The sequence below is a fragment of the Arvicola amphibius genome, chromosome 10 (genome assembly GCF_903992535.2).
Source record: "Arvicola amphibius chromosome 10, mArvAmp1.2, whole genome shotgun sequence".
In the NCBI taxonomy this organism is placed as follows: Eukaryota; Metazoa; Chordata; class Mammalia; order Rodentia; family Cricetidae; genus Arvicola; species Arvicola amphibius.
In genome coordinates, this window is record NC_052056.1 from 4,675,725 (window position 1) to 4,687,647 (window position 11,923).

Below are 11,923 nucleotides of genomic sequence, written 5' to 3' on the forward strand. Positions count from 1 at the left end.
ATTGATGGCTTTGAGCAGTACTCACTGCCAGGCAGTGCCCCCTAGTGGCCGTTCCCTGTCACTGCCCTTCATGGCTGTGGACAGAACTCACTGCCAGGCAATGCCCCCTAGTGGCCGTTCCCTGTCACTGCCTTTTATGGCTGTGGGCAGTACTCACTGCCAGGCAGTGCCCCCTAGTGGCGGCGTCACTGCCCTTCATGCCATTGTCAGCTTTCTAAACCAGCACAAGAAGGGGCTGTCCCTGATGCCAGGCTCCATCTTCCTCCCCTCCCCTCCTCTTCCTCCTTCATCTTGGGAACTAGGCAAGTGTTTTCTCACTGAGTTACAATCCAGTCCTTGTAGGTAGCTTAAAATGATAGACTTTTATCCTCTTACGGCTCTGGCAGAGGCCCAAGATCAGTCCCTGCGGGCCTGTGTGTTCACAGTGATCTCCAGGGAAGATCCCCTTCTCTCCCCACCTGCCCTTCCCGCACTCCCTTTCTTTCCTTTTAAAAAAAATCTTTTTTCTTTTCCTTTTTTGTAAATACAGGCTTCAAATTTACTGTGTAGCAAAGGGTGGCCTTTGTCACCCCCCCCCCCCCATTTCCACCTCCTGAGTGTTTGGACGACAGACATGGGCTACCATGCCCTATTTTGTGTAGTGCTGAGAATGGAAACCAGGCCTTCAAGATTGTTAAGTGATCGACCTACTGAGTTATACCCTAGCCCCTTATCATTTGCTTTTTGTTTTGGTTTTGTTTTGGTTTTGAGACAAGGTCTTGTTGAGTAGAGTTGACTGGTCTGGAACTCACTGTGCTGTGTAGCCCAGGCTGGCCTGCAGTGATCCTCTCCTTGGCCTGGAAGTCACTGTGTAGCCCAGGCTGGCCTTGTCCTACAGCGATCCTTTCCTCAGCTGCCTGAGTGCTGGGATTAGAGGCATGCACTACCATCTGAAGGGTCTCTCAGATATGGATTCCGGGGAGACCCTGAGTGGATTGCTAGGGATGGATAGCATGTTCAGTAGATGAGTGGTTAACTCCATGGATAGACAGACAACAACAACATGGCAGAGGCACTGAGGAGAGTTCAGTCTTCAGTGCCAGAAACAGAATGACAGGAGCTCTGAAGAGGAGTCAGGGCCCATGTGGCAGAGCTGGGTCCTTTCTTATGCCCCATGAGGAAGGGGTAGCTCTCTGAGGAAGGGGTAGCCCTCTGAGAAACGAGTAGCCCCTACGATTCATGGAAATAGCCTATATTTCCATTATAGAAACTGGTTAAAAAAAATGTCTAACCCCTGAGTTAGCCTTCCAGAGGATGTTGGAAGGAATATTGTAAACCAAAGAACAGGAAAAAGCCATAGGTTATAGGAGCTAAGGAAGTTTTGGTAGGCCCATCCAGCTACAAAAACTCCCCTAATACAAACAAACAATATAGGCTATTTCCATGAATCGTAATTGCCCAACAGAACTAGATTATAAGACCCATTACTGAAGACTATGCACACTTTGGTTGTAGGACAGAGAAAATCATTTCTGAACTGGCCAGAAAACTCTCCAGCTGCTGGATAGTGCTAGAAGATGCTATGCACGTGCCTCGGGAAGAAAAGATATGAGCGGTACCAGCAAGCCATGAATCCTGCATGCTACAGTACTGTGTGCCAATGGGAGCAACAATGACATGAAGGTTATGGGATAACCAGCTGCTTTGGGATTGAATCTGAGCCCTGCTCTACAGGAGAGAATTCCTACCTACAACTGTGAAATTGGGCTCCAGTGGCTCAGGAAAGGATACCTAGAACAAGCCTCCAAAATCAAGCAACAGCAACAACCGCAAAGTGTATTATCAGCCACAGTACACAACGAGCTCCAAACTTAGAAATAAAAGAAAAACAAAATCAAAACCAAATAAACATGCTAATGAATTAAGCAAATAGTTCTCAGTAAAAGCACAAATAACCAATAAATAACCAAAAAATGTTCAGTGTCCACCAGACACTGTATGCCCACTGTGATTGTCAGGATCCATCAGACACTGTATGCCCACTGTGATTGTCAGGATCCATCAGACACTGTATGCCCACTGTGATTGTATCAGGATCCATCGGACGCTGTATGCCCACTGTGATTGTCAGGATCCATCGGACGCTGTATGCCCACTGTGATTGTCAGGATCCATCGGACGCTGTATGCCCACTGTGATTGTCAGGATCCACCGGACGCTGTATGCCCACTGTGATTGTCAGGATCCATCGGACGCTGTATGCCCACTGTGATTGTCAGGATCCACCGGACGCTGTATGCCCACTGTGATTGTCAGGATCCACCGGACGCTGTATGCCCACTGTGATTGTCAGGATCCACCGGACGCTGTATGCCCACTGTGATTGTCAGGATCCACCGGACGCTGTATGCCCACTGTGATTGTCAGGATCCACCGGACGCTGTATGCCCACTGTGATTGTCAGGATCCATCGGACGCTGTATGCCCACTGTGATTGTCAGGATCCATCGGACGCTGTATGCCCACTGTGATTGTCAGGATCCATCGGACGCTGTATGCCCACTGTGATTGTCAGGATCCATCAGACACTGTATGCCCACTGTGATTGTATCAGGATCCATCGGACACTGTATGCCCACTAGTTTTTGTTTCATTAAGTTTGGAGACTCAATATTTTATTCACATGGATTAACAATCATTATATATCATCTTGATAAATAGATTCCTTGATAAACATGCAACGACCTTCTTTACCTTTTCTGACTAAATAAAGTCTAGTTTATTAGCGAGAAAGACAGCTATGCCATCTCGTTTTCAGGCACGCAATGGTTTGTTACCCATCCTTTGACTCTTGGTCTGTGTCTTTACCATTGACGTGTGTTTGTCCGAGTCAATGAATAGTTAAGCCTTGTTTTTAAACCTATCAGTCAGTCTGCACCCTTTATTGATGAGTTGAAGCAGTGTCCATTGAAGGCTGCTGGTGAGCGATGTTGACTAATTCCTAGACTTTGGTCTGCTGGTTGGATTATTGTTTGCTGTTTATTTGCTTCTCCTTAGTTTTAGGAGTTTTCTGGGCTGGACACGATGGATTTCTCTACCTTTTCCTTTTTCTTCCATTTCTCTCATGAAGTTTTTCTTTCCCGTGCTCAGTCACTTTGCTTCCTCGTTGTGGATGACTCCGTTTAGCTCCTTCCACAGCGCTAATGGACGGCTATAAACTGATATAGCTTGTGTTTGTATAAGATGGTATGGAGAGATTCTTTTCTGATTATGTTTGCCTGGGGTGCTCAGTGTCTCTTCTGCTTGGAAATCTCTGTCCATTAGGGGATCCTAGGTCATCATTTCATTGCACAGATTCTTTGTGTTTTCAGTTCTTATCTCGGCTCCTTTTGTCCCATGGATTTTTAGGCTTGGTTTTTTGCTTGCATTCCAGAATTCTTGGATGTGAGGTCATGCTTGTTTTTGTAAAATCATTCCTTATTGATATTTGGCTATAATAATTTTCTGTCCTCATCTTCCACCTCCACATTCTTTCTTCTGCTTGGTGATGCCCATTGGAGATGCTTTCCATTTTTTCAAATTTGACTTTCTGAAATTTCATTTCCAATATTTCTATTGTTTCCTTCCAAAGGAAGAACTGTGAAGAAAGACTGGACGGAACTCGGAAAGGACCATACTGCAGGCATGGAAGTAGGATGCTGACTTACAGACCGTCTTCCATCCCTCCCTCCCTCCCTCCCTTCCTCCCTCTCTCCTCCCTCCCTTTCCTCCATCTCCCGTCTCCCCGCTTTTATTTCTCTCTCTCTTTCTTTCAGAATTTCAGTTTTATTGCTGAAATTGTCTTCCATGTTGAACTTTTCTTATCCACTTTGCTGAGTTTTTCTTTGTTTTTCTGACTGTCCTCCTCTCCATTCTTTGTCAAACTCATCTGCCCGTTGGGATCATTTTTTTTTTTAACCAGAAACATTTTGGAATTGTCACCTGAAATGTTCCCCACTTTAGTATCTTTTAGCCCATTACTGAGGGGTTGTCATGTAACTTGTTTGTTCATGCTTCTTGTGTTTCCATGTTGCAGTTTGTGCCTCTGTCTGTGTAGCTCTTCTGGTTTTTATTTGGGAATTGTATTGTCATGTGCCCTTGTGACAGCTAGCTTTATCTGACAACTTGACACAGTCTAGACTCGCCTAGGAAGAGATTGTCCTCCTCAGGGTGTCCTGTGGGCATGCCTGTGGTGGACTGTCTTTGTTGCTACTTGTTGCAGGAAGACCCAGCCCACTGCAGGCAGTACCATTTCCTGAACAGGGCTTTCTGAATCAGACAGGACAGGAGAAAGCCAGATGGGAGCAGGCAGCAGCATGGGTGCATTCATTTCTTTCTGTTCTCCACGGTGGCTCCTGCCTTGACTTCCCCTCGATGATGGACCGCACCTGGAATGGTAAACCAGATAAGCGCTTTCCTTCCTGAAACTACTTTTGGTCAGAGTATTTTATGACAGGAGCAGAAAAGTACCTAGAATGCCTCTCTTGAAAGCTCAATCACACGTTGTTCATGAAGGAGGAATCAGTCGCTAGAGAGGCGTCAGCGAACCTTACTAGATACAGAACAACACTTGAAATTCATTGTAGCCAACTAACACACCGCCAGTGGACACAAAACCGAGACTGGAAAAACTGATGCAGATATGTTATAAATACGTTAAATATGTTAAAAATCAGAGGGGCTGGAGCGGTGGCTCAGCGGTTGAGTGCTTTCTTCTTTTCCGGAGGACCTGGGTTCAGTTCCTAGCACTCATGTTAGATGACTCGCGACCCCCGAAACTCCAGATCCTGGCATCCTGTGCCTTCTCTGTCTTCTTCCTGCACTCACAAATGTGGTGCACACATATACACACGTGCAAAAATAGAGCCTTAAAATTATGTGGAGCACACATATACACACGTGCAAAAATAGAGCCTTAAAACTATGTGGGGTGAGTATAAAGATAAGAAGGTCAAAGAGGCAAGGAGGAGGGAGAGGAAAGCAGGTCATGCAAGGAAGGAAAAATGAGAGGCAAGATGTGGAGAAAGGATAGAGGTTAGAAAATACACGGAGAAAAGAAAACGGGGGTTTCCGATAACGAAACAGCTCACAAATGAAATTATAACAATATTCCATGGGAAACAAGACCTAGAAACACGAGAGGGTTTGCTTTTAAGCCAGCAAGGAAAAGCTGCAAACGTGGGGGAGGGGGGCTAAGAGAAGGAGGGGGATACAGGGATACAGGGAGTACATCAGAAAAGAGGGCTGGCAAGACGGTTCAGCAGGTAGACTCGCTTGCTGCCAAGCCTAGGCTGAGACCACAAGGCAGAAGAGAAAGCCAATGCCTGCAAGTTGACCTCTGACCTCCACATGTGGCCCATGTGCACACTCACCTAATAAAGGCAGACAAAATAAAGCCATGGTAATAAAGGAAAAAAAAATCCCAACAGTGAAAAAAAATCACGAACAAAATTAGAAGAGGTAAAAAAAAAAACAACTAAAAATATAAATATATACTAAAGTTAAAAACACTGCTAAGAACAAAATAAACTAAAAGTAAATAGAAAAATGGAATCTTAAGAATAAAATACAAAGCTGGTTGACAGTTTCTGCACTGCAGAGGTCAGGGGCATTGTTGTCTGGTTCCTATGGGGAAATGTCTGCTATCAGCATGCGCCTGTTTCCCACGCATTTCTTTCTTTTCTTTCTTCCTGTCCAGAGCACTCTGGGCCACACTTGGCTGCGTTGTGTGGGCGGGCTGTTTCACCATTCTGAGGCCCCCCAGATCTCTACCGCCTGGGCATCTCAGGACTCAGCTAGGTCGTATCAACCAAGAGCGCCGAGAGTGGGGGAGCTGTATAATCAAATAGTCTTTATAAAAATTAAACTTACGATCTGTGGGCGGGACAGATTTCTTGGTGTGCTTCCCGGCATCTGTCTGCATGGAGAGCGTGTTTAGGCAGGGTTATCTGTGTCAGGGGCATTTGCTGGACTGTGGGCTTAGTGTTAACATTTATGTTTGCCTAAGGTCAGTTAATAAGTTACATCTGGGGCTCTCACGTGCACTGTGTGTCCACCAGTCAAGTCTCTCCGGGAAGGAACTCCCAGGGATGTGTGCAGGGGCCCATGTGCAGCCAGCCTCCTCTGCCCACTCTCGGTGGCACAAGTCAGGCGTGTTGGCCCATGACTCAGGGTTTCCTATTTCCACCTCATTGTGACTCAGGCTTGTGTTGGCCCATGACTCAGGGTTTTCTAACTATTTCCACCTCATTGTGACTCAGGCTTTTCCAAGCGGGCCTGCTCAGCTCCCTGTGGCTTCTGCCATGCTGTAAGATCACGGGAGTCACACGCTGTGTGCGGCTGGCTCCCTTTGTGCCATAAGAGATTCCTCTTTTGTTTTTTGTTTTTGTTTTTGTTTTACTTAGAGATTATTTGAAGCTTCATTTCTAAATTTTATTTTTTGTTTTTGAGAATTTCATATGTGCGTATTGCGTTTATATCATTTCTACCCCTATTCCTCCTCCTGGCCGCTCTGTGTTTCTCATTCTGTCTCCAGTTCATCATCTCTCCTTCTGCATTTATTATTGTTTTACACACAAATGTGCACGTACACATGCACGCACTCATACACACACAAACACACACACACACACACACACACACACACACACACACACACCCTGTATCGAGCTCATTAGTGTAGTGTATGTGAACACATGTTTAGGGCTGATCACTTTGGATCAGATCACCTGTCAGGAGCTTGTCCTTGGAGAAGATGATTCTTTGTGTCCTCATTGATTGCCTGTAGTTCTTCATCTAGAGCTGGATGGGGAAATTCCCTGTCTGTGTTGACATGTCTGCATTATGCAGGTCTTATTTAGGCAATCAGACTTCTGAGATCTTATGGATTCTGTGTCTCTGACATGTCTAGAAGACACCATCTAGCAGCGGGCACCCTGGCCCCGACTTTAACAGTCTTTCTCCTCAGCCCTAGTTGAAGGGTTTGTGCTGCGGATCTATCAGTTGGGGCTGGCACCACGTGGGCGCTCATTTTTTGCAATTTGAACACTTGTGGATCTCTGTGGTCACCTTGGTACAGTGCAAACTTCCCTTTAGAGGAGAGCTACTTATGTTTTCTAACTTTTCTTGAGTGTTTTTAGACTCCTGAATGTCTCCCTTAGTTGTTTGTCCTGTGACAGGAAGTTGTTCGTCCTGTGACAGGAAGTTGTTCATCCTGTGACAGGAAGTTGTTCGTCTTGTGACAGGAAGTTGTTCATGCATGCGCTCCTTGTCCCCCATGAGTTATGCAGCTGCTGTTTCTGCAGTCCTGCTGATGGTGGAAATGGTTGCCTTTCCTGTGTTCCCCTGATGCATTTGCTGCATGTCAGTTACTATTTCCCAAAGGAACAGGCTCTTGGGTTCCCAGGTATTAGAGAACACACTGACCACACTCCGACTCTCTCGAGCAGTTTGGGAGCAACTTCTTCAGTAAAAATGAGTAACAAAATAGGACGCCTGTTTGCAAGGACACGGAGTGTGAGTAGGTGGAGGAACCAGACTTCAGTGAGGTTATGATAGAGGTCTTGCGCAGTATGTAGTGTTCCTGGGGGAAGGAGGGTCATGGGCAGTTCCTGATGCTCCCTGGAGCTGCCCTGGGTGAAGGACAATGAGCAAGTGCTTTTCTTAACTTGTGGGGATGGTGTCATTCCTAAGGGCACTGTGCAGTGAGAGCGTGTACTATGTGTGTCCACACACCTGTCATGATGACCTGTATCCTATTATTATCCTCACTTGACAGTTAATGGGGGGTCAAGGCACAGCAAGGTGTAGTCACCCTGTTTCAGTTCATGTACTAAAGTATGTAAAGCTGTGAATTCTTCATGTCTCTCTTCATTTCAGGCTTTCAGGGCTGATGACTGCAGACCGAGCCTTTCCTCCTCCCAGAATACTCCTAGTCTGGTCACCCTGCCTACACTGCCTACCTGGCTACAGGGCCAATCAGCATTTTATTAAACCAATACACGGGTTCAAGACAGCACCCCTGACTCTGTCATATATGGGCACATGAAAATGCACACACGGATCACACAAAGTCACCCCCAGCCGCACACACACTATGGGTACATTTCCTATAAGCACACACTCACATGAGACTCACAGGTGTGGCTGTTTGTTGTTAACAAAACTCCCTGAAAAGGACTCCAGGAGGAGACCATGTCTGCAGAGACTGACAGACTGACAGGACCTGCAGGAGTGTGGAGAGACGGGAATTTTGCAGGTTCAGAGGCTAATTACTTTATCTTGGGCTGGTTTTAGCTTCTGGAACAGCCATTTCTTACTCCACTCCATATGTGAAATTAATGCAAGATAATAAGTAAAAAGCTCTTAGGGGCTATTAGGAGAACCAGCTTCCAGCATTCTAAGAGTTAAGAATGTTATGGGACAGCATCTGGACCTACAGCATAGCTTCCTGTCTCTTTGTACCTGCCTCTCTGGTGTACCCACAAATGCAGTCTAAAGTTGTCTGGATTTAAGACTTTCTTAGATCTATAAAAAAAAAGAAAACTTTTACGAAACAGCTTCTGAGTTGGAACATAGAATGTGGGACACCTAATTCTGTGTTCCCAGGCCATGGTCTCTCAATGACTCCAGAATAAATGCTCTGTTGTTCTTTCTGTACTCTTGAGAGCTGTGTTTTGAACCTCAGACACCGTCCTTGACTCAGGCTCTTCAGCTTGTCCTGCTGTCACCTGGGACACACCTGTGTGCCTGCTACAGCTGGCGGGGGTCACAGAGTCCCCTGTGTTCTGACCTGGCACTTGAGATCTCCACTGACTGCAGCTGTGCTCTTCCTTCCATTGGCCCTGACTTTGGTTTTGATTAAACCCCTGAGATGAAGCTGATTTTGCAGGGGCAGAAGCTGCACAATGAGGACTGGAGAGAGGGCTCAGCGGTGAGAGCACTTGCTGCTCCTGTAGAGACCTCAGTTATTTTAACCCAAGCTCCAGGGGAGCCCATGCCCTCTTCTGGTCCCCAGGAGCACTTGATGCACGTAGTACATGCCCATCCACCTGGACAAGATGCTCATACACATAAGGGAATTCCCAAAATTATACAAATAATTTTGTATTTTTTACAAATAATCGTATTTTTATTTTTTTCCAGAATTTACTTTTTCACAGCTTGTATCATAGAGATAATCATAAAGCAATTCATAGAATTACAAAGGTCAATCAGTCAAGTGGTTAATGAATGTTAAATCAGTATATTGTGTTAGTATATTAACAATGCCCCTTGGCCCTCACCAACAGGATACAAATATGGAGAGGTGATGTGGGAAGAGGTGAGAGTTGAGTTCACCATTGTTCAACCTGTTTTTCCTGAACAAACTGCCCATGAGGTCCCTCTGCATCTGGTGGCAAAAGGGCCAAGTACACGGGGGTCTCTGCTCCTTCTTCGGGGCTCTTGGTGGCCTTTGGTCCTGCCATGTCTGTTCTTACCCACCCAGGGCAACAGGCATTGAGGAGGATCTTGTCCCCTCTCCTCTGCTCGCTGAGTTTCCGGGCATGGATTCTCGACAGGACTGTCACCCCAATCTTGCTCACCCCATAAGCACTATTAGGCCAGCCTTCTTTCTCATGCACTCCTTTCTTTGTGTCCCCCACAAACTTGTTCATGAGCCCCACCAGCTCCTCCTCTGTGATGGTGTCACTTCGAAACTTCTGCTGCAGCTCCGGGCTGCAGTTTTTCAGGGCCATGAGACTCGCCATGCTTGATACGTTCACCACTCTGCCTAAAACACAGCAGAGATTGCTATGTAGAGATGTATACGCAAGGATGGCACTTTACCTCTGGAGAGATTTTATACCAGGAAGCTTCCATGTGAGAGAGGATGTGCAGAACAGGGCTGAGGTAGAATAAGAACTGTATTCTTTCCTTCAAGGTTTGGGTGGGCAGAGAAGCCAGGTGACCATAGAAACAGCAGCCCTCAGAGGTTCTGGAGATTCAGAGGAGCAGCCGGGGAGAGAGGACATGAGTTCAGATGAGCTGTACGTCCTCAGCTCTAAACCAGACCCTCACAGTCCTACAGGGGCTCACTTGTCATTGCCGGTGTGTGGTCAGTGAGGGGTGATCACATGCCATGCAAATAACATGGGGCATTAGCAGTTCTTGAAAACAGTTATGTGATAGTTCTGCAGAGCATGGAACAAGCTAAGGGAAAACCAAAAGGGAGAAGTTGAGTAGACAGGGTGTAGAAACCCTGGACAGGAGCACGCTCAAGAAAGAGGCCCCCTGGGTGGGGTTGCAGTTTCCCAGTGGAGACCTGCTGTGTTGCTGAGTGAGGGAGGCACTGTGTGGGCACAGTCTGAGGTCTTGTGGGGCAGGGCAGGGCATTGGGACCAGCAGGGTGCGGTTGGTGTGCACCAGGTTTTAGAGAGGAATGGAATCCTAACAGCCCCTAAAGTGTGAGGATGTGGAACAACAGACCTTGGAAGCAGAGTGGATGGTTACAGAGGAGTCGGACATGCAAAGAGAGAATCAGGGGCCACAAAGAATTGAGACCCAAAGAGCAGAGACTCTGTCCATGTTTCAGAGAGGCTGAGGCACAAGGGAGAGGAGTGGCCTGGAGAGCACCCACCAGACTCACCTCGGGGTTTCATTAGAGGGAGCAGCTCAGTGCAGACATCTCGGGTACCAAAAAAGTTTGTTTTCAATGTCACTTCTGCTTGAGTGTGGAAGGGGGTTGGGTCAGCATCTTCCAGGGGAGAAAGAGATTGGATTAACTGGGTGGGACCTGACCCAGAGCCTCAGAGATCTACTTCCAGCGATTTAGTCAGGGCAGTGCCCCACTCTCAACAGAAAGGTTCCTTTGATTTGAAGGACAGCAGGACTGAATTGCTGGAGTCCTGTGGAAGCCTGAGTATCAGGATCTTAATGCAACACCTCTTCCCCTACTCTTCTTCTTTCTTCAATTTCTGGTTTATTTCACTCTCAGAAAAGTTGGATTCAAGTATCCCCAACCCTACTACTCAACAAGTTGAAATATGATACACTCGTTCTAGATAAGGAAACACAAGGTCCAAGGAGGCTCTGCTCTGCCTGCAGCCCTCACCCTGTTCCTTATCTCCCAGGGGACCTGTTTTAGACTCCCAAGAGAGACTGCCCCTGCCCCAGCAATGCTGCCCTGAGAAACAGACCCCACCCTGGCACCGCTGGGAAGCGGCCTGTCCTCTGCACACCCCAGGGCTTACTCTTGAAGGCAATGCCTGCGTTGTTGACCAGCACGTCCAGTCCCTTGTACTCCTTGAGCAAAAAGTCTCGCAGGGAGCGGATGCTCTGCAGGTCGTCGATGTCCAGCTGGTGGAAGCGCGGGTTCAGGCCCTCTGCCTGCAGCTGCTGCACCGCCGCCTTGCCCCTTGTCTGGTCCCTGGCGGTGAGCACCACGTCCCCCGAGAACTTCCTACAGAGGTCACGCGTGATGGCTAAGCCAATGCCCTTGTTACCCCCAGTCACCAGCGCCACGCGGTTGCAGGACGACATGGCTGGATGTGGATAGATAGGCGGTCAGGTTGGAGAGCAGTGAACCTGGGGCAAGCTCTGTAGCAGGGAAGTAGCTGCAGGGTAGGTAAAAGCAGGGTTTTTCTAGTGGAGACCAGTTGGGGAGGTTCTCACAGAAGTCTTAACTCAGACCCCGCCCCCAGGAGGGCGTGGTGTGGCAGGAGACTGGGTGGGTCTTCCTTGCTATAGACTTCCTCAAACAGTACTTTTGTGGTGTTGATGTGTGGTTAAGGGGTGCTGCCTCACGTTCGCGAAATCAGGCTCAGTTTTATAAAAGTTTATAATGAAAGAAACATGTCGGAACAATTGCTAGCTCCGAGCATGCAGGGTGTTGTTGGTTGTTAAAAACCAACCATAAAAAACGGCT

At 47.3% G+C, this 11,923-nt stretch overlaps 1 protein-coding gene across 1 annotated transcript; it reads right to left on the bottom strand.

The window, feature by feature from the left end:
* Positions 1–9,145: 9,145 nt before the first annotated feature.
* Positions 9,146–11,678, bottom strand: LOC119824712 (carbonyl reductase [NADPH] 1-like). The gene is made up of 3 exons (XM_038345114.2): positions 11,250–11,678; positions 10,646–10,753; positions 9,146–9,790 (listed from the first exon to the last, which is right to left on the bottom strand). The coding sequence occupies exons 1-3, from the start codon at positions 11,536–11,538 to the stop codon at positions 9,354–9,356; spliced, it is 834 nt and encodes a 277-aa protein (XP_038201042.1). The 5' UTR covers positions 11,539–11,678; the 3' UTR covers positions 9,146–9,353.
* Between the last annotated feature and the right edge of the window lie 245 nt (positions 11,679–11,923).